Source organism: Haematobia irritans, chromosome 2, assembly GCF_050003625.1.
Source record: "Haematobia irritans isolate KBUSLIRL chromosome 2, ASM5000362v1, whole genome shotgun sequence".
Taxonomy (NCBI): Eukaryota; Metazoa; Arthropoda; class Insecta; order Diptera; family Muscidae; genus Haematobia; species Haematobia irritans.
The window spans coordinates 232025671-232050183 of record NC_134398.1 but is presented as its reverse complement, the minus strand read 5'-3'; the positions used below and the strand labels follow the sequence as shown (position 1 = coordinate 232050183).

The following is a 24513-nucleotide window of genomic DNA, read 5'->3' as shown; positions in this document are numbered from 1 at the left end:
AGGGCATGAAGTAAATAGGTTTTTGGAGTAAAAATTTGTTTATCTAATGCAGGATGCAATGGTCCAACGTATTTTCAAGTTTTTAACGAAATTTAAACGATGCAGCAGTTGCCCCTGCAAGGATGCTTAAAATTTCGCTTCGCTTAAAACCAATTTATTTGGGCGTAGAATTGATTTCATAGTGCTTTAGCAAAACCGGCCATTTTAGCACCGAATTTGTATAGTTTATTGCCCCTGCCAAGAGTTTATTTTTAATTTTGAGAAAAAAAGATTTTCAGAGAATATCTTCCTCATCCACCTTTAATTAGTATACTCTAGTTTTTGTCACACTATAATCTTTATACATTCCAAATTAACTTATACTCTTTCAATTATGAAAACGAAACAAATTAATTATGCAAATGATAAGCAAACGCTTGAAAACGTAAATCTTTTCCCTATTTTGAATTTTTAGTGATAGTCCGATCAGCAACTGGTTTACCAATCAAACTTTATGTATTTATTTTTAGAACTCCTTTCACTATAAGAAAATTAATAAAATTTAATAAAACGAATTGCCATATCCCATTCGATATTAATTTTGTTTTTGTTTGTAACATTTTTTTCTTTGATTTTATAGGAAATTCTCGGTGAATCGGAAGAACTTAAATCATCACATAAAGATATTGAGGCGCTCTCAAAATCAATCGTCACATTCCTTGGGGAAGTACACAAACCCTCGGCTGAGGCCATACAGGCCAAATTGGATAACTTAGTGAAACAACAAAAAGAGTGAGTACCAAATTTTGTTTTTTAATATTTTCTATAGAAACTCCAGCAAAGAGTTGTGTCCATCATCTTGTATATAAAACTATGTTTTTGGTGAGCAATGGGGTTTGTTTTAATAATTCCATGGTAGATTCTGCTCCTAATAGAATGCTGTCATGTAAAGGACTATAGGTCATTATGGAACAAATGAAGTTTATAAAAAAATTGTAAATGCTGTGTAGTTTATTACACAATCACTTGGTTTAGTTTTATTTTGTCTAGGCTTCGACTGCGTTGTAAGAGTAAATTTGCTAAAAAAAAATAGGAAATAGTTGTTGATAAATACAACGTGTTCACAGTTTTTCTCACCTTAAACAAAAAAATTCTAACTGCACTGTATATTTTACCCCTTCTGTTTTTTTTTTGTTTGGTGTACTGTAGGTCATTGATAAGGCTTGGAACTATTTTATCGTTTCATCAGCCATAAAATACTACTCATGGTCAGAAAGAGGCATTTAGGAGCAGTGATCTAATTAAGCCTATGAAATGTAATGCCTGGTTTCAGTCAGATCTCTTTCAAAATGTTTGGGCGAAAGAAACCAGCCATTAATTGCTACTTTTTTCAATAGACATAGTTAAGTTTAGTTTTGCGGAGTATATGAAAATATTCACATTCAATTTTTTATAAACACGCATGAAAAATTGCTGTAATTAATAGTATCAAACTATCTCCAAAATATTTCTTGTTAGAAAGTTGATTGAAGTGAAAACGTAATCAACAAAAATTTAATTGATACAATTAAATTTTATTCAAATTCAAATAATTTATATTTTATTTTTAAATTGAAAATAAAATTGGTCAGAAATAATTAGTGCTTATAATGACATACTATTCCTTAAATTTTCTATTTAAGTCCAAAGAAAAACCCATCTCAACTCGGAAAATGCATGAGAGAGCACTAAATTAAATATATGAACTTTTATAAAATTCCAAGAACATCCAAAGGAGAAATTATTATAAATAAATCAAAATAAATGATTGAATCATTTTTAATTAATTTTATCGATTCAATCACGAGCCAATTTCAATAAAAAATCAATTGGACCAATGAATATCGTGATTGAATCCGTTTTTTCCCGTGTGCTCGAATAATTATGGCCAGTTTCAGCTTGGAAATGTAACTTAAAGCATGTCACAATTTTCGGAAAAAATCGAACGAAAATTTTTCGCTATAAAAAAGTCCACTTTGGAAATTCTTTAAAGTTTTCCTAATACTTTTATTTGGTTACTTCCCTTTAAATTCGAATAGATTAATTTGATACATTTTTTTTTGACTTTTCATTAAATTATGGCCAATTCTTTCTCTCTGTGTAATTCCACAATAAAGTTCATATTTCGTTTTTTATACCCTGCGCCGCACTGTGGAACAGGGTATTATGAGTTAGTGCATATGTTTGCAACACCCAGAAGGAGACGAGATCGATACATGGTGTGTTTGGCAAAAATGCTTAGGGTGGGCTCCTGAGTCGATATAGCCATGTCCGCCTGTCCGTGAACACATTTTTGTAATCAAAGTCTAGGTCGCAGGTTTAGTCCAATCGACTTCAAATTTGGCACAAGTATGTGTTTTGGCTCAGAATAGAACCCTATTGATCAGATTTAGATATAGCTCCCATATATATATTTCGCCCGATATGGACTTATATGGCCTCAGAAGCCAGAGTTTTACCCTAATTTGCTTAAAATTTTGCACAAGAAGAACAATTAGTGTGCCAAATTTTATTGAAATCGGTTCAGATTTAGATATAGCTCCCATATATAGCTTTCGCCCGATTTACACTCATATGACCACAGTGGCCAATCTTTTACTCCGATTTAATTGAAATTTTGCACAGGGAGTAAATTGGCATTGTAGCTATGCGTGCCAAATTTGGTTGAAATCGGTTCAGATTTAGATATTGCTCCCATATATAGCTTTCGCCCGATTTTCACTCATATAACCACAGAGGTCAATCTTTTACTCCGATTTAATTGAAATTTTGCACAGGGAGTAGAATTGGCATTGTAGCTATGCGTGCCAAATTTGGTTGAAATCGGTTCAGATTTAGATATACCAATCAAAATACCAACATTTTCCTTGTAAAATCGCCACTGCTTAGTCAAAAAGTTGTAAAAATGACTCTAATTTTCCTAAACTTCTAATACATATATATCGAGCGATAAATCATAAATAAACTATGCGAAGTTTCCTTAAAATTGCTTCAGATTTAAATGTTTCCCATATTTTTATACCCTTCAACACTACTGTGGAGGGTATAATAAGTTTGTGCATTTGTATGTAACGCCAAGAAATATTGGTCATAGTCTCATCTTTTAGTATACCGATCGGCTTAGAATTAAATTCTGAGTCGATTTAGCGATGTCCGTCTGTCTGTCTGTCTGTATATGTAATTTTGTGCACAAAGTACAGCTCGTAATTTTAGTCCGATCGTCCTCAAATTTGGCACAGGGCCGTTTCTTGGGACAGAGACAATCGCTATTGGTTTTGGAAAAAATCGGTTCAGATTTAGATATAGCTGCCATATATATTTATCCCCGATTTGGTCATATCTAGCGTGTTTATCAAACGATTTTCTTGAAATATCGTACATACAAATATTTTATGAGTCTCGAAAATCTTGCAAAATATCAGCCAAATCGGTTCAGATTTAGATATAGCTCCCATATATAGTTTTCGTCCGATTTAGACTCATATGACCACAGAGGCCACAGTTTACTACCGATCTTCGTGAAATTTTGCACAGAGGGTAGAATTGACATTCTACCAATGCTTGGTAAATTTGATTGAAATCGGTTCAAATTTAGATATAGCTCCCATATATATCTTTCGTCCGATTTGAACTTATATGGCCACAAAAGCCAGAGTTTTGCCGTGATTTGCTTCAAATTTTGCACATGGGGTACGTTTAATACTATCGTTAAGTGTGTCAAATTTTGTTAAAATCGGTTCAGATTTAGATATAGCTCACATATATATCTTTCGCCCGATTTGGACTTATATGGTCTCAAAAGCCAGAGTTTTGCCCTGACTTACTTCAAATTTTGCACAAGCGGTACTTTTAACGATACTATTGTATGTGCTAAATATGGTCAAAATCGATTCAGATTTAGATATAGCTCCCTTATATATCTTTCGTCCGATTTGAACTTATATGGCCTCAAGATCCAGGGTTTTGCCGTGATTTGCTTCAAATTTCGCACAAGGAGTACGTTTAGTAGTATTGGTAATTGTGCCAAATTTGGTTGAGATCGGTTAGATATGGCTCCCATATATATCTTCCGTCCGATTTAAATTTTAATTCTAGAGATTTTGTAGAAGTAAAAAAATTGTCTTCTTTATATAGCTTCCAACAAATGTGAAGTAGTTGAGATGGTAACACAAATTTTGGCCTACATAGGGGTGAAGGGTATAATACAGTCGGCCCCGCCCGACTTTAGACTTTACTTACTTGTTTTTACTAACATTGTGTTCCACCCTAGAGCATTAGCCGATTTAAATTTTGAGTCTATAGATTTTGTAGAAGTCTATCAAATTTTGTCCATATCGAGTGATATTTAAATGTATGAATTTGGGACAAACCTTTATATAGCCCCCAACATATTTGACGGATGTGATATGGTATCGAAAATTAAGATCTACAAAGTGGTGCAGGGTATAATATAGTCGGCCCCGCACGACTTTAGACTTTCCTTAATTGTTTTTTTTTTTGGTTTTTAGCATTACATTATTTTGTAATTGTTTTGTTTCCATAGAATTTTACACATTCACTGACTTCTTATTACCGGTTGTTTAATTGTCGTTTTCCTCTTTTCATCTTTCGGTTTCCATTACCTTCTCGGTTTTCTGTGTATAATTCTATTTGGCCTTTTTTTCAAAAATCTTTGAGCTGTGCAAACTACACTTAAGATTAGTTTCAAAAATTTTATTATGTTACTTTCTTCTCTGCTTCTTCTACTGTTCATTTCGTGTGGAATAATGAGGCCAAGATGGATTCCTCATATTTCAGAATGTCTACCTATCCCATACGAATATGATCGCAGATTACGAGAGTACAAGTCATTATTGTTACAAGCGTTACAAGCAAGATCTGTTTCCTACATTCATTGCCTTCATTGTAATTGTAAACAAAAGTTTATACCTGAAAAGCCAAGATCATTAAGCAGAACTTTGTGTTTTTTATTCGCTTTATTCGAATAAAGAAGTTTTAGTTTACTAATATTTAGGAGAGTAATGCTTTGTACAGTACACACAAGCGAAAAAAGAAGAATATTATAATACAATTAAATTTACCGAGACGACATAAGCAGTTTCCAAGCCAACTTGAATTATTACAAATTTAGGGATATATTAACATACAATAGGAGACAAGATAAGAAAAACATTAAAATAACTGATTGACTTTCGATGTTCCATAGTGTTATCATAAAATAAGAGATGTTGAATAATAGAATTACCCTCACGCGACTTGAATCTATCCATATTTGATAAAGTAAATACTTTTTCTTAACTCTCTACTAACCTCCTCATTGCATTTCAAAATATTTATAAACATTACGGAGGTCATGATGTCAGCCAAATGGAGAAAAATATTTGTTTAATCATATTCACTTTTAAAAGATCATAAATTTTGGCAAATAAATCAAAATAAAGCGCAAACAATTGAAACCCCTCTCAAATTCGCATCACAATGGACGAGAATCAATGGAAACAAATGCGGAATAGATGATTCAATGCAATGTCTGTATGAAACTGGTTTCCATTCGGCACTTCAAAACTCTATAGAAATACAATGTCAAAAACTATCTCTATTTCTGTCCAACGTGAAGAAAAAATATACCCACAAAATCTGTAGAATTAAATATTTTATTTGATTTTAATGTCCACCACAAAACTCAATTGAAAACGAACCACAAAACAAAAACTTGTTGAAATGCAAATGGTTTTGCCGGACAAAAGTATTGAATAAACAATCATTGACTTTTTGTGAATTATTTTAGCAAATAGCCCAAATAATCGGCAAACAAATGAAATCACCTAAAATGGTAATTTCGAAAATTGTGGATACGTCGATGTTTTTCTATTATGGTTCTTATTTGCGATTTATTATCTTCCCAGTCGCCACTGTGGTAATTATTATCCACAATTGACGAACCGTTAATGATAGATCCATTGAAGTGAAATGGAATTACTATTGCACCAATAACCACAACGCAAAAACAAGTCAGCAAATGTTTTTTCGACTTCAATTTTATTTTTCGAATGACAAGTGTAGTAATTTATAAAAATAGTCAACACTGGGTCCCGGTGCCTAGGGGATGACATCATAGCCATTAGAGATTTTGTTAGAGTTTTTTTTCTATCAAAAAGGCCTGTTGCATACAAAACACAAATAAAACGGAATACACAATAAAACAAATAAAAAATTGAAAATATTTATTATTATTATTTTTAAATCAATAAACATGTCTCCTGTTTCACCACAAAAGCGACATTGGTATCTGAAATTTAGCGTCGTTGATAGGAAACCTTAAAATCGTCACCAATGAAAAATGTTCCAGGAAATGGCATGAAATTCAATATCCAGAAAATCATATAAGCAAAGGAAACAAAAATATTTTCTTAAATGAAAGTCACAAATGAGCCGGTCGTCGTCATAGATATACCATATTTATTTTATTTTCCATATGAAAATTTTTAATAGGGACTTTGAGCTAAAGAACGCAATACAAACTTTTTTTTAGAAGAGAAACATGAATATCTTTCTGTAGGAGCTATATAATTACTGTATTCCATATTTCCATTCCAATTGCATTTTTTGTGGTCACAATGGGGTTTCCTCCCGTAATTCAAATTTGCCATTAATCCTATAATGGTAAACGTTTTCAAAAAGACCATATGGTTGATCCATTTAGATATGAAAAGAGTTCTGATGACTACATCATTCCTTACGTTAAAAAGTCTTTTTGGCGTATGCTAGCCAAAGCCATTAAGATCACCATTACTCGGTGATGCCATCAATGTGTTGGGATTTATTTTTTCTTCAATTAAGAATTACTCACGCATTATTCTTTAAAGAGCCTTGCCACCTCCACCCCTTTTTAAATTTGCATTCATAGTGCTTTGCATTCACATCAAGGTCTCATAAACTTGTACAGAAAGTATGAGTAATAATGATACTATAACAAAAAGCCATGATTCGGAAACATTTTTAATAACACTTGTGTTAATTATGTAGAAGTAAGCAAAAAATGATCGTGGTGAAAATATTCAAAGGACATTGTACTAGAAGGGGAAACATTTTTAGTCACAAGTTCAACATTTCTGTTGCAATCACTTATACCTTATGAATAATGTGATTATTCAAAATACTAACTACTAGGTCTAAACTTCAGTGGACACTGTTTCTCTAATTTTAAAAGAAGTGATTCTTTATTCTATATACTTTCCTCCCAAACGAAATTTTAGACATACACAGAAAAAAAAATATCATCAACATTTTTCCAATTAAAATTTTAATTGAATTTTTAAAAATATTCAATTAAAAATTTCATTGGTTCAAAAAATATTTTAACTGGAACAAAAATCAATCACAACAATTAATTGTATCAATTTATTTTTTAATTGGAACAATTAATTTTTTAAGTGACTGTGATGATTGATACTATCGTTTCTGTAATTGACGACATTTGAATTAAATATTAATTGGATCAATTAATTGCGTGATTGAAGACAAAAAATATTTTATTCTGTGTACAATCATTGTTTACCATTTGCTTTGCACTCTGACGAAAATCGTTTGGAAGAAAAGTGAAGACTTTTTGTGATAAACGAACCGCGGACCAAACTATCCACTGGACCATATAGCTCTTATTATCATCAACACACCCCAAATGTGTAATATTTAAGACACGAAATCTACTGTGGTTGTGGAATAAAAAGTTTTTTTTTTTTCAATGCAAAAAGGCGGTATTCGAGTTGAAAATCACTTTATTTTCGCGATTACTTTACTCTGAAATAATCAAAATTATACATGAAAACAAACATAGTCCTGTTAAATATTGATGAAATCTCAACGACAAGGAAGGTTCGTATCAATGGAGTTAAATTGTTTGCTTTACACTCAAAAAAAGTGAACTCTCTATTTCACTAAAGCCAACTTAACTTTATTTTAGTTCATGGAATTATTATGTTTGGAGAAAGTTTCCTTTACTCTAATAATTTTTTGTGTACGTTAGTTAAATTTACTAAAACCGAGGAAAAAAATATACTTAAATGAAGCATAAAGATTAACTTAATTCGTGTCTTCCACAAAATAGTTCAGAATTTCTTTAAATTTGTAAATTTTACCAAAAATGCGTCCACCATGAACTTCGTATGTCACTAAAGAAATTCTTTCAATTTTGAACTCCAAGATTTTCCTTCAATCTACAAAATTTTCTTTAATAAGTGAAAAAACTTAGTTATGTCTAATAAATTTTCTTGAATTTATCGAAAAATATTTACTTCCTAGTGAGTTCACTGTTTTTTTCAGTGTACTTTATTAAAATGCTATTTTAATAAAGTAACCGCGAAAATTGAACATATTACCGGCCTAAAAGTAAAATTTTTAATAAAAGTCTGAACTTTTTGAAGAAACCCAAAAATGTGTAACAAAAGCCCAAATTTTGCGATACCCGTTTTCGAAATGTTTTTGTTCTTTGTGGAAACTATTCCTCAGACTGAATTTCTCTCCCATCAGAATATAGCTTAAAAATGTCACCTATAAAACTCTTCGTTTCAAACATATGTTTCAAAATCTAAAGGCTTTGAAGTCTTTTAGAGAATTCAAAAACAATATACGTACATACACGCCTTTGAAATGACTTCAATGTGTTTTCATACTTGAATTGTTTATAAGAAATCAACTTGTTTGTTTAAACCAAACAACTTTGGGGTGAAACAAAAAAAGAAATAATGTATTTTTACATATATTTGGAACATTTTCTGAAGATTTTACAAAACCTCGAAAATATATAATTTTGCAATAGAATGATACTTACTCGTATTTGAGGCAGAAACAAAAATTTAAAAAAAATCCCTTTTTTTGGCTATAAACGTGTTGACATTTTCATAGAAACACGAGAGAATAGTACAAAATAACAAAGTTTCCGATACTCGTATATTAACCTTTAAATGCACAAGATCCTCGATTCCTCCGAAAAATATATAATAAATATGCAAAATGGTAAAAAAAGAATATCTGCATACCAAATTAAATAAAATATTTAGGGGTTAATACATTTAAGGGTTAATACTCACTCTACCTCACTCTACCTCAATTTATCCTTTCATAATTATATTACACTGCAAAAACAGTGAACCCACCAGGAAAGAAAATTTTAGTTAGTTTTAGAAAAAATATATTAATTTTAGAAAATTTTAACTAAAATATATTAGAAACGCAGATGTCACACCGATTTCATAAAACTAAGTAAATAATTTTCGATAAATTCAAGAAAATTTATTAGACATAATTCATTTTTTCCACTTGTTAAAGAAAATTTCAAAGTTTGAAGGAAAAAATTGGAGTTAAAAATTGCAAAAATGTCTTTAGCACCATACGAAGTTCATAATGAGTCCATTACTGGTAAAATTTACAAATTTGAAGAAATTCTGAACTATTTTGTAGGAGACCCGAATTTAGTTAATCTTTATGCTTCATTTGTGTATAATTTTTTCCTCTATTTTAGTTATTTTAACTAACGTACGCAAACAATTATTAGCGTCATGGAGACTTTCTTAAAACATAAAAATTCCATGAACTTAAATTGAATTAAATCAGCTTTAGTGAAATATAGATTTAACTTTTTTTTGAGTGCATATTTTCGTTTACAAGGTAGGAGTGTTTCATTGTCAATCCGCATTATTTCAGATTAAATTATGGTATACAACTATTATGATTAGGTTTTGTGATAACCTTTGCAACATAGTGTAATTTTAATGAGGTGTAAATTCAAATTGCTTCCCCTGAAATTCTTTGGCTGCATCAACGAAAAAGTGAAAGTCAAACGTCGAGACAAAAAAGTGTGAATATTATCTACACCTTCAATATAGTTTTCGTGATGTGATTTGTTGTTGTGGCAAAGCATTAATTTGTATGGGAAATTTTGTAATGGCAAAGGTTCTTAGAAAAATATAATGCAGAAGTGTTTACTGGATTTTTGTAATTTTTTTTAGGTTTTTTCATTTAATATGTTTTGATAAATAAGAAACGTTATAATAAATTGATTTGTTGATAATATTTTTGTTTATTACGAAAGAAAATAATTAGTGATCTCTTCATAGTAATTTGTCCTTCAATGCGTATGATTAATGCTCCTATAGGTATAAATAATACGCATTGTTGTACGTTAATCTTTATTGATGTATGCAAATGGTCCTACGACAAGTTTTCTTTTTTTTTTGACATGACAAAATTTTATATTTTAGTGTGCTTGTCATCTACATTAATGTGGCATGAAGTCATTTTGGCATGAGTCTTATGATAAACCGATGATCCGATATGTAAAGATTTTAATATTTTATTTTTAATTTATGGACAAAATTAAAAGTTTATAAATAGCTCATTAAAGTTTCTCTGAAAATGAGTTCGCACAATATTGATACAATTTCCTCTCTTAACTTGCTCTTTTTACTATTCTCTAATGAGCTACGTGCGTTTTATCAGCAAGCCTAATATATTTAACGAACCAATTGCGATGCATGCTGAGTTATTTTAAAATCATGCATCGGGGTTCTTTTCCTGTTTAGATAATGGGTTTTCATCCTGTCAAATATCTTGTTATAAAGCACTATTTGCACGAATTGTCTGATGTGAAAGAACCCCAATTTAAATTTTTTTCTCTTGACCCCATTAATTAAAAATATATCGGGGGCATTGCAAATGCCTTGTTCGAAAAAAAAAAAAAGAAATACAATCGACACTCACTAAAGCGAAGTGTACAACAAATTACGCTACAAGCGCCGTAACAGCAACACAATCTACTGTATACCATCACTATTCCCAAATCGTAAACCATTATCATCGTCAGCATCGTTAACATTGTCGGCACCACAACCAAGTATCGGCGAAAAGTGTGAAATCATTTCGAAGAAATTCATTCACATTTGCCGGTAAAATATCATCACAATAACAATGACCAATGTGCATGTGCTGTCTGTCGGTATTGCTTTATACAAGAGAGAGTGTTCATGTGTATGAGTGTGTGTGTGGTTATTTTACTATATGCACAAGAATAATGCGCTTAGCAGGCAACAATAATAATTCATCAATTTCAACTTTTATCTGCATTAGAATACGAATCAAATAAAAGCTTATACATCTACACAAACATTCATTCAATAGTCACACAGAAAATATTCATAGGCATGCACATGCCTTAGTATTCATATTCGTATATTCTCGTATTTGTTATGACTAGCATTGAACTGTTGTTGAAGTACTAAGGTCGGTGGTCGTTGTTGAGGTACCCCCCATCCGAACACATGTTTTATTTGTATTTGGTTCGTTATTGAAGTCCCCCTTGGTTACCACCGCTTCTCTAGATTTTTGTATACTCCTCTTCTTCCATTTGTATTCAAAAGAAGCAAGAAAACGCAAACAAAACAATTTCCAATGTTTTTGGTATTTTTTCTTTTAAAGGCAATGAGGTAATCGCATAATTATAAATTATTTTTAAACATCATATTTTCTGAAATGGTAGCAAAAACAGAAAAAATACAAAATAAACCAAAGAGTTGTTTTGAGAGACTAAGCTAGTGTGGAAGTGTATGTGTTTTTATTACTTCTGGTTTCACTTGTCATAGAGCCCCAATAGGCAAGAGAGTGAGAGTGTATTTTTAATAGAGTAATAAGAATGTAGTCCGTAATAGAGTTAGTGTCAGTGTGTCTGTTTTGTCTCTGTGAAATGTTTGCCAATTTAGAGATTTTCTCTTGGGATTTAACGTTTTTCTGTGATTACGTTTTCTTGAAAATACAATTAATCAAATAGATATTAAGATTAAGATAAACATATTTTCTAATTATGATATCATTTTACTATTACTTTGTTTTAATAAATTCTTTTGCGTATATTTTATAAAATAAATATAATTATTGCGTTGCACAAAAAATATTTTCATTTCAAATAAAAATGGCTATGTATGAGTAAATAGAAATAATGGAAACCAACATATTCTTCAAATTAACACATACAGTATGCCGATTTTAGACTTATCCCGGATAAAGGTTACGTTTATAAAAAGGATAGGATTCTGTCACGTTTCAAAGGGAAATGAAAAAAAATTTTATCATCTAAACGAAATTTATAACAAGGATAAAAAGTAAACAATTTTCACTAAAAAGAAAATGACAAACATTTCAAACTCTTGTTGTTCATTGTGATTTGCCTTTTTAAAATTTTGGAAAAGGTATATCCAATCGAAATTTTTATGAGTTATCAGCATCAAAAGACTTGCATCACATTCCTCTTTCTAGGCCGACTTTTAGATTTTTTGATTCACATCAAATTTCGATTTACAAAAAGTCGGTTAGCCGAAATGTCGATTTTCGACTTTTGTATCCCTAATTGCGTTCCTTTGGTACATTTTTACACTAAATGAAATGATACTCCAAATTGCAAGTTGGCGTATGATTGACAATATTTTATATACCACATACGCATAAGGAGAATGCTTGCTTTCTAGTAGAGACGCGCGTGAGCAACCAATCAAATGTCGTGTGAGAGCATGATTCACAAAAATAATCTGTTCGTGAGAACACTTGTTGCTCTCACAAACTTAAACAAGCTCACGATTGAATTCGCTAAATATATTTACCATATATTTAATAACAACTGCCACGTTATTATCGCCGACGCACGTTTTTAATTATTATTTGCATATACGCACTCAACAATTTAATTTCAAAAGTAAAATAGGACTGAGTGTATGTGAGCGTGAGTACAATATTACTCATGTGCACGTCTCTACTTTTTAGAATATTTTTTGAGGAGTTTGTATAAAATTACATTAGTTATTCTTCTTATTTTTGGATTGTAACTAAGGGTTCACTAAATACTTTACCGAAATAAAAAGTATTTAATTTTCATAATTAATTATTTTTCGAGTTTTATGGACAAGGAAGATTAACGAACTTCATCAATTGAGTCATTGAAAAGAAAACGCCAGATGCATATCTATAACACGCCTGACTGTACATGTTTCCGTTCGGGTGAAAGAAATTTTCCACAGTCTTTAGTATAGATCTGGCTGGGATGGATAACTCAATTTGGGCTCTAAATATTCAATTGTTTTTCTGGAAAAACAAAGAGATTTTCTAGATGCAAATTTTGTTGCTAAAATGTTTTTTTGTTACCAAACATAAACAACAGTTTTTGACAATTGATTTTTCATCGCAAAGTCAACGATCACCCTTCATGTAAAATAATAAAAAAAACTGTATATGATATTGACATCACTGACGGTGACGTATAAACCAAATCTCAGAGAGAGAGAGAGAGAGAGAGAGTCGGGTTAAAAATTCACCACAAAGCTATAACAAAATATTCTCAGAGCGATAAAACCAGTCACGCTGAAATTACCGGCATTTTTTTATACAACAAAACTGCTTATCGGCGAAAGTGTGGTCTTTCCTGAACTTATCTTGGAAAAATATAAAGAAAACTGATAAAATAAAATGTATTGGAATGACAAACCACATATCGATTTTTATAGCTGGTAACAAGAGCAGTACATGATAGAGCCCATACAGAAATATTTACAAGAGTCAACGCAGAGACCTTAAAAACACACAATTGTTGCCATTGAATCACACACTTGCACTAGCATATGACAAAACATTGCTTGAGTAAAAGCAAAACAAGAATTTCTACACAAACACTCACACCACTCTACTCGGCCCATGTGGGGTGGGGGAGAGAGCACCCGTAGCAAAAATGGGAAATAGTGATTTCTCTTCAAGACACATACCAGAGCTTCGTGTGGTGAAATTCTCCCATCTTAACAATGTTGTTGCTATTGGCTGGTTTTAGATGAGTTTTGTACATGTTTAACACATTTAAGTTATTTTTGCCAAAAAAAAAGCAAATAAAAAAACGCAAAGCGAAAAATGTATGCGGTTGCGATCGTTATTTCCGTACTTTTGGTTAGCGCTCGCATTCAGTGTTAATATAGTCTTAGAGATAAGCAGACGTGTTTTTACTGGATGGCTGGAAATTAAAAGAAAAAAATCTGAAAAGAAGAAAAATTCACAAACACACAAACGAAAGAGATTGAATAATTTTTTTGTACAGAGGAATAATTAAAAAAAGGAATTTATTCAACGCATAAAGAGAAAAAAAACGATAAAAGAAAATACTCTAATTAAAGTTTCTGTTTTCGCATAAAAGTGATAAGAAAACGAAAAAGAAGAATTAAACGCGGCGTAGAAGAATCAAGCAAGGATTTCCTTGCATGATTTGGATGCATTTGTTACCAAATAGCAACAAAAAGTATAAATCTTTGACCTTTTTTGCTTTTTAATGTTCTAAAAATTTCTTCTATCACTTAGAGAAAGAGAAAACCTATTAGAAGAGAGCTTAAAAAAGGATTTAGAATCCTTGCTGGTGCTGCAGCTGCTGGGCAATCATAACCGCCTGCTTTGTGGATTACCAAGGCGTATGATTGCTTTTAATTGATAAAAGAACAAAGGATTACCATCACATACAAAAGTCTCATTTGAGGATCTTTCGGTAGCTATTTGCCAGAAAGCACACTCCAAACTTTTTTTCTTTTCGAAGAAGTTTGAGTAGTAGTGCAATTTAGGGGGAGAGACATCTGAAGGCCTTCGTTTTGAAATATTTAAACGACTAACCTACGCTCAATTATATTCCCAAGGGATTTATATTTGGAAACCTCTAAAGAAAGACGTCTACAAAACAAGGTGGGTTCTTCTTCCAAAATGGAGAGAAAAAAACTACAATTCCCCCCAACAAAAAACTAAGATTAAATCATCTTTCGCTTAGTGTTCTGTATTTCTTGCGTGTATTCTTTTGAATATTGTCAACCCAGACTTCATTTAAATTTTATATTTTTCTCCGAACTCGTCACCATTAAGCTGGCCAGACAGACAAACGAGACTAAAGCCGCAAAAAGTCATTAAAGCAAAACCAACAAAACCTAACAGAAACAAGTTAGCACCGACTAAAGTCTATAACAACAATAATAACCAAAAAGGAAAAAATCCCATTTACTTAAAAGGTCATTTACACCTCTTAGTATTCAGAGATTTTAAGAAATTTCTACGATTTTTTGCGATAACTAATTACTAAAAGTTATTCGTTAATTTCTTGACCTTTCCTTCACCGTTTGGTGAAATAGAAAATCTCCCATAATTTATTTTGAATTTTTATTTGCCTTCTAATGCAATCAGTTGTTGTCTCGTAAGTCAAATACCACAATTGACCTAAATTTCGAGACATTTTGTTTTCGACATTTCTTTTGGCAATGCACAGTGGCTCAGAGTTGAAGATAAATGACGAAAAAATAATAATAATTCCATTAGTAATTTCTTTAGTTCTAAAATTGGGCTAGGGAAAAGTCTAGTTGATTAGTTAGCTATAGAAATAATTTCTACAAAAAAAATGTACTTCCAACAAATCCTTATCTTAAATTATGTTTTTTTTACAAAATTAAAACAAAAATACAATTTGTGCAATAGAGCTTTTGTTAAACAATTATGATTCCGTACCACTGTTGAGCGTGTTCAGTGCCATTTACTTTAGTAAGCAACACGAACAAAAAATAAGTTTGGCGCAGCTATTTCACTGGGTTTCATGAGTTTCTGCCACTTTTATAGCTCCTCGACTAACTAGCTGCCTGTATACAAGACAGTTGCTATTTCAAATAGCAGCAAACAAATCTTCTATGTAACCTAGCAATGGTTAAACACGTACCCTCCCAAAAATAATAATAGTGAAATAAAACACCACAATTTATCCGCCTAAAGTTAAATGCACACTCAATAAATACGAATCCCATAAACGCGTAATACCATAGAGTTTGTGTTAGCCAGCAAAGCATAGAAGGGCAAACATATTAAAGTTAACTTTCCTTGTTGATTTTAGCAATAATTTTGCTGGTGCATAATTTATTTAGATTTTAATTACCAGTCATTTGAAGTGTTACTACTATTTTGGAAGAGGTTTCTACTTAAAAGATTTTTGGCAAATTAAAAATTGTGATTACAGTTTACGGTTGTAAACTTTAAGTAGTAAAATAAGCGAAAGCAAAAAAGTAAACAAATGAAATGATTCAGAAATAAAATATTTCTTAATCGGAAATTTCTATAAAATTAAGGAATTACTAGCAATGAGAATATAAAATATATTATAAAAATTGTGGGTTGGACCAGTAGGAATTGATTTAATAATTCTTAGCCGATTGGAAAATAGATAGTAGATGGGGACTATTACATTTGATTAGACATGAAACAATATTGGTACAGTAGGAATACAGAGAACAGCAGGTTGTGGCAGTAGCAATCTATCAATGAAAATGACTGATAGTAGATTGGAACAGTAGGAATCTACACATTCAAGCCAAGTTGTTTTCTATAAAATTGCATGTATACATTCTGAAGTGACTAGATTTGTAGTCGTTACCTTTCTAATTAATATTTCCAAATTCAAAAGACTGGTAATTGCAAGATTTAAGATTTTATTTCGATTATTTTACGCTTTTGCATTAGCTTTATCTCAGAATTTGTCTTATTCAATTTCCGAATAATCAATATTTCATAACAATATTGCAGAACAGCGATGACACACTCCACCAAATATTATAATATATTCGCTTGACAAATATTTATTAGTCATATGAAGATTACTATATGAATAATTATATTTTATGAGTATTTTATTGAAATAGAGTTGTTTTAATATTCCTTTTCAATAGAAATCACGTTTAAGAATTTAATCAATGTAAAAATGCGTGGAAAATTCTAATTGCGATTAAAAATATTTAATCATAAATATGATAAGAATATCTTCCTGACAAAAACGTTCAAAAATTCCCATAAAAATTAGTTCATATATTCTTAGCCATTTTTTTTGTTTTTTGTTTTGTTCAGTTTTGCTTTCTTGTTTTGTTCAGTTTTGCTTTCGTTCTAAATTTTGCAACTGCATAACATTTTTTTGCATCAATGAACAAGTATTAACCAGTTTTTCCAGTGAATAAAATGTTTACCAGTGTGTTTAAGAGATCTCTCCCATTTATTTTCCTTTTCATTTATAATTCATTTGAACAGATGTTAATAACCTCATTCCAATTTCTTTTTTCTGAATTGCCACAACCATGTTAAGTGTTAAATTTATATTTAAATATTTTAAACTTAAATTAAAATATTGTATTTAAACGATACAATTACTTTAGTTCAAATTTCCACCATATTCGGTTATAAAAAATGTTCAATTTATTCACTCATCATTTCAACCTGACATGTGATTTGTATTTCATATTTTGGCAAACTGTTGCATATATTGGCAATGAAATCGAAATTATGACAATCATTTGAAGGAATTTAAAAACCAAATTATATATTTTTAGATAAAAGGGAAAATGTTTAGAAACTTCAATATATAGCCGGGTATTTTGTGATTGTCATAAATTTCCCAAATATTTTTTTCCCATAAAAAATGTGTGTTGAAATTTTTTCTTGTTTAAAGGAAATTGATTTTTATAATTGCGTGAGAATTTACGCCGTTTATTTTAATTTATATTATTATTTATTGTTGTAGATTTTTTTTGCTTCGTTTGCCAGACTACAAAACAAACCAAAATTCTATTATTTTGGTTTAGGTTGCCTATAGATTTCTGGCACTTTTCCAACTGAAATAATTCTTACCACATTTCATTCTTTTTTGTTGTTAATCCTTTTGGCCTCAAACAAGAAGAAGACACACGTCACCTTATCACAAGATTTGACAATTTTAGTTTTTTTGAAAAATGAAAAAAAAAATTGTGGCTGTGCATATGAACATTGTATTGTCATATTTCCTTTTATTTCACAAATGTTACCTTTTTTGACAGGTTTTCTGTGATTTATCAAAAAAAAATAAATAAATAAATGACAATTTATGTTAAATCTGAGAGATCCACAAAACTTTGATTAATCAACTAAAGTAAAAAAAATAAATAATAACGTAAAAATACCAAATCTATTTTTATGTTATTGTTTTCTAATATCGAAAATCTTACCAAATGAAAATGATTTTAAATTACCGGTCGATTGATTTTAAATATGATTGCCAAAAAACCCCCACCCAGATTAAGGTGTGTCTCTTGCATTTTGTTTGCTCTTATGTTAGATTTATATTGTGTATGTTTTCCCTTTTGTTGTTTTAATCAAAACATGACGTTTTTTTGGCCCATAAATAATTGGGGCCCACAATTAATGTTCAACCAGCTGATTCATCTGCTCACATCAGTTGTCAGAATAGCACAGAAAGTGAAAAAAAAAATGATTATCGCCAACAAAAATACAAATCGCATCTAGAAAACCAGAGACTTCCTCTACATCCAGTTGAAGTGTAGAAAAAAATTCAAGAATTTTGTATTGGAAGATACAATTAAAATGTCTTTATTGAAACGTAATGCCTTTGTTACGCGTGATGGCATTCATATCACAACCAAATGACGTCACTTTTGCTTTTTGGGTTTTACCCCAAAAGCATATTTTTCAAAACTGTACGAAACTTTTGTGTTATGCAGAGCATTTTTATTTTTGGTATATATTTAAAAAACTTTTTTTTTGTTTTTATATATAAATTTTTGTTGAATCCTCATCAAACGCATATCAAAATAAAAGCACCAAGAAATAGCAAAACTAAATTAAAAAAATAAAAAAAAAAACAGAAATCCTATCTAAAAATAATATCGACACACACATACCACACTATAGAACTCTACAAAATTTTGGTTGTTTGTGGTTCATGCCGCCTCTTGATAATGGCAATTGGACATGGCGGCTGTAGAAAATGAGAACGTTGAGAATTTGTTAGTGTTTAGATTTTTAAATATTTTTTTCTTAAAGCCCCAAAAACAAAAAAAAAAATCAAAACAATAAGATTTCTTTTAAGAAAGACATGCAAAGAGAAGAGAGAAAGCAAAATATAAAATCAAAATAAAACTAAAAGATCAACATACATATTTAAAATTTATTATCAAGAAACGACTCTATAGCCATATTTTCGGCCTTTCCCTAAGGACTGAGTGACATGTGAAGACCTTGAATATTAATTAAATTTCTGTTCATTACATGGATGGTTAGATATTACTAGCAATGACCCCTAGTTTGGGAATAAAGATGTATTTGTTATTGTTTCAATACTAATGTTGTAAAAAATTGGATTAATTAATTAGTTCTATCAGGTTTTTATTTATAATAATTATAAATGAAAATAAAAACATTGATTTCATTTTTTGTCAACGATTCGTCCCCTTTTTGCCGACTTTTAAAAAATGTAAGGTTTGTTCGGCTTAAAGCACTCATCAAATTTACATAGAAATTCTTAATAGAATTTTGTATAATTAAATAATACAAAAAAATACAAAAATAAATACCACCTTCACCTTTTTTAAAATTCGAACTAAGTTAATGGATTGTAAAAAGGATTCTCCTAATCGATTGAATCCAGTACGTTTTGTAGGCTTTAAAATACTCTTCAAATTTACATCGAAATTCTTAATAGACTTTTGTATAATTAAATATTGCAAAAATTAAAAAAAAAAAAAAACAAACAAACAAATGCCACCTTCACCTTTCCTTGAAATTCGAACTAAGTTAATGGATAAAATCCCCTCTACCTATTCAAAGATATGAGAGTATTTTCGATTTATTCGATCGAGAGTATGATAATCGTATAAGAGTTTAAACTTCTGAGAATAATTGTATTATAAGATCTCTTCTCTTCTAACCATGCCATCATTTTTTTTGTGTATTGTCGGTGTTGTTTAGTTCAGTTAGTTTTCTTATGAATGAATCGACGAATTTTCGAACATCGAACAATGTTCGAAAGCATTTCTTATTTGGCAGAGGCTCGTTCATTTGGCCGACTGGCAGGCTGGCTGTGTTTTGGTGGCCCTTGTATGCGAAATATTGCGTTGTTCACTTCATTTTGAGTGAAAACTTGTAGCTAAACGGCCGCATTTACTTTTTCCACGGCAATCTTCACAGCCTTCAAAAGCAAAGACAGCAGACATTCTGTGTGGAATACAAAGAATCATCATCAACAGCAATACCGTCTAGATACATATTTATATACTTATAAATAAAAAAAAAATTATTACAAACAAATAACGTGGCAAGAAAATACAGAAACAGTCCATTTATAGAGACCGTGCTAGCAGCGATGTACAATTTTTGAACAATTAAAAAAATCAAGAAAAAAAAACAAATCGAGAAAATAACAATAATAACAATTGAAAAAAGACCAAACGAATACGGGAAAAACACATTGCCTAGAGTGCGGTTAAAGTAATATCGAAACCCGCTACCGATACCGCCGTTCATAAAGTCACGAAAAACCCGCCAACCGTTGAGAATCCATTTGGATTGCTACTTGACGTGTATTGCGAATTTAGTCTGGGCTACGTCATTGAGCAGAAAATAAATACACTTCAGTGTATCACTACCACAAACGAAAAGCAAAATTCTATACCAACCGCGTGGTTTTTCATTGCTCACCCAAAACAATCCCCCTTGGATACCGAACCTTGGATATTAGCAAATATTATTGTTTTTTATAACTGTTGATTACTAATCGTCAATTTGCATTTATTTCCCTCTTTTCCTTGATTTTTAGATTGAACGACTCTTTGCAAGATAAGGATCGTCAGGTTGGTCGTGATCTAGAAGAAATCGAGGCCGTCTTCCGTAAAGTCTCCACACTACAAGACAAGTTCAATACATTGTTGGAAGAGATTCAAGGAGTTCATGCCTTTGATGAGAATATTGCCAAGATTGAGAAACAATTGCAAGACTTGGATAGTGAAGTCAAGAAAACGGTCAAAGAAAGCCAGAGCCTTGTGAGTACGACCAAGGATCTGTATCTGAAGAAACAAAATCTCGTACCCAGTGATATTGACCAGGAATTCACAGCCCTTGAACTATTATCGGAACGTGTCCAAGGCAATATGGAGTCCAAACAGAAAGAATTCAAACGTGCCAAAACCGTACGCACAGACTACACGTCCGGCGTGGATGAGATTCAAAGATGGCTTATGCAAGCCGAAGTCGAAGTACAAGACCGTAGTCTGGCTCCTGCACAAATGAAAGAACTATTGCATCGTATCAACCAGGAAATTACCGGCATTTATGAACGTTTCACAATGGTTAAGACCAATGGCCAGTTGATAATCGACAATTGCCGTAGCAGTGATGAGAAATTGTTGATACAGACCACCATTGATCAGTTGGCCCAACAATTAGGCCAGGTGCGCTCATGGTTGGATGAAAAGAAACAACAAGTTGGCGATAGTTTGGATGCCTGGACCCGCTTTATGAATCTGTATCAGATTGTAATGGCCTGGGTGGCAGAGAAACGTCTATTCCTAGACCAAAGTATTGAATTGAAAACATTACCCGAAGCTCGTACTAAACTCAATGATTATGTGGCGGCTGTGAAGAGTATTAAACCCATTGTAAAGCATTTGAGTGAAATGGATAAGGAATTGGAACACATAGGTCAAGTGACAACAGTTGGTGATCTCAAGGATAAACTCCAAGAAGCCGAGGATGCGAAGGTTGCTGTGGAAGCTGTATTATTGGAGAGGGTATGATTAGACAAACAGAAAAGCTGAAAGATGCGAAGAAAGGCGAAATCATTCAGGAAACAGGGGGAGAGGACTTAATGAAAGGGGAGGGAAATTTGAATTACAGTTAGAATTTTGTTTGGGCCAAGTTTTGTTTTTGCAAAAATATTCAAATTTCTTTTCTCTGCAATAAGAAATCTCGTCCCTCGTCAATTTTGGATTGGCTTGAATTGCTTTAAATGATGGATGGATGAAATCGAGATTGTTTTCTTAGAGATCACATCTCACTAAGACCACCTTATTTGGTTTGGTACTTTGGATGGAATCTCTTAAGAAGACCATATCCTCGAATTAATCCCATCGTTTTAGGTATTCTTGCTATACCAATATGAAATGAAATTATCAGAGAATGAAGAAGTACATAATTTCATTTCTAATATGGATTTCGTGAATGAATTTCGAAACAATTCAATTACTTAAAAACCAACTAGGCTAAGTCCAATGAATTTCAAAAGGAAATTATGTCATCCTATAATTTTGGTTTGGTCTCATTAAATACATTTGAACTTGGCCTAGTTTTAGTTTTTAAGCATCAGCTCAATGTGTGGATTTTCATCAACAATCGCTCCTCTTCATTTGTCTCCGCTTAGAATGCATTGCTACAAGAAGCTTGTGAAGAATGGGAACAATGTGAACGTAAAGTTAAGGATATACGCAGCTGGATAGATAAGACCAAACAATCTCTGGAATCGCCTCAACACAAGAAGAAACCATTGAGAGATCAGCTAGGCTTTTGTGAGAAAACAATGGCCGATATTAATGTACAGAAGACCAAATTAAGACTGTCTATTGAAAAATTGGAGGTGAGTCTTGGAGCTGAGCAAACAGGACCCTTTAGAATTGTATAATGACCTATGGGAATTTCTCTTGTGGGGGGTTTGCTTTCCTTTTCTTTTCAATCTTTTTAGGTCCACTTCAGAAATGGTATGGGTGGAGATCCTCGTCTGAGTGAACATGTTGATGATTTGTTAAAGGTTCTGGATGGCTTGGCAAGTACGGTGAAAAGCACTAGCCATGGCCTGGAAGAAACCCTGCAACAAATCGATGTTTATCAACAGCAAATGCAAACGCTAAGGCAAAAGATCATACAGGAGGAACAACAATTGCGACTGGTCATGGCACCCACATATCTGCCACATGATCGTGAGCGTGCATTGGCCGAACAACAGGTACGTACCTTTTATTGTTTCTGTTTTGTTTTCTCTTAGGAAAGTATGACAGAAAAAAGTTAGCAAACTTTAGGATTGAAAACTGAACTAAATAGGTTATAGATCTTTTAAAAGAGATTTAGTTAGGAAAACGATCTATGGAGAGAATTATTGATCCTTAGGGTAACCATTTACGATCATCTATGTTGACCGCTACAAATATCATCCATAATGCATTGCAGATTGTTTTTCACGAAAACGTTTTTGAGAGAAATTGATAACCCCTATGAAAAAGTATGATCTAAACTAACTATAGCAGAAAGAAATTCTAATATCACAAAATACCCCAGCAAACAATATGGCAATTATAATTCTGACAAAAATTTAATGCCAACAAAAAACCAATGAAAAAAAAAAACAGATTTAATCATGCACGGTGGCTGCGTTGAGGAAAATTGAGATTTTTTTTTTTAATTTTCCAAAATGATATTTTATTTGTTTTTATATTAATTCTTTAAAAATTGGGTTTTTTAACGCCGAAGCAGCCTTCACTCATCATTCCATCATCATTATCATCATTCCATTTACTTTCAACAATCATAGATATATAAAATATATTTTGTGTTTTTTTATCACTCTCATACCTACATAAATCCGTATAGGGATCATTGTCATTGTCATCATCATATCGTAGTTACAATGAAAAACAAAAACTGTTTGTGAATAATTTTCAAAAGACATCTTCACCTATTTCGTGAAAAAAGCCATACAACAATCATTCACCTGCTCAAAACAGCACTCATTATCTATTTAAAAAACAAATTTGAATATTGACTTTTTAAATTTAAACTAGGTCTACTATTTAGGGAATTTTACCTTTTATTTGAAATACTATTTAGTGTTTGATAAAATCTCATAAATTTTGAATGAGCTTTATAGGCACGTGCCTTCGGTCAGTCCAAATATATCATGGCACAACGATAGTTTTTCTTTAGAAATTTTCTAATTTTTCTCCAAAAGAAAATCTTTTCGGTTTTTAGTTTAGGATGTCTCGGCGATGAGTGTACTACTACATAACCTCCACCAAACTCTAAATATAAATGAATCCACATATATACATATATACGCTATTAGAAACAAGAGGCATCCGTATGAATGACTATGGCCAACACACACATTACCTTGAAAAAGTTTAAACTACAAAAGAAAATCCTCATCATAGAGAGGAAAAAAAATGAAAAATTACTTTTTGTGTTTGCTAATATATTTCTTTTAATAGCAAATAAAAAAATTAAGAAAGTATAGGTTATTTTCATATTTAGTTATAGTATTTTTATATCAATATATAGATTAGTTTAAGTTTTAAATATTGCAAGAATTTTGCAATGTCATGGTAAGTCACTTTTTATATTGTTTACTTCTTTTAATTTTTAAAATTAAAAAAAATGTTTTTTCAATCTTAAAAATGGCCCCTGATAATGAAAAAAAAAAAAACAAATGAAATATCGTTTAGGACCCAGCTTCGATATAAATTTAAATTTGAGTCAATTTTCGAGTTAAAAAATAACGAATTCACCACAACAAACCACTCTTTTCCTCACCCAAATTGACACAGAAACACTGGATATATCGTTCACATTTCACTGTAAAAACCATCATCAAACTAT

At 31.5% G+C, this 24513-nt stretch overlaps 1 protein-coding gene across 16 annotated transcripts in view; it reads left to right on the top strand.

The window, feature by feature from the left end:
* Positions 1–24513, top strand: part of Msp300 (Muscle-specific protein 300 kDa) — a 235060-nt gene that overhangs the window by 144546 nt on the left and 66001 nt on the right. For all 16 annotated transcript variants that reach the window (XM_075297876.1, XM_075297874.1, XM_075297868.1 and 13 more), the window contains 4 exons: positions 620–771; positions 20690–21659; positions 22289–22501; positions 22607–22867. In XM_075297876.1, coding sequence (XP_075153991.1) covers positions 620–771; positions 20690–21659; positions 22289–22501; positions 22607–22867 — 1596 coding nt within the window. The remainder of the gene's footprint in view (positions 1–619; positions 772–20689; positions 21660–22288; positions 22502–22606; positions 22868–24513) is intronic.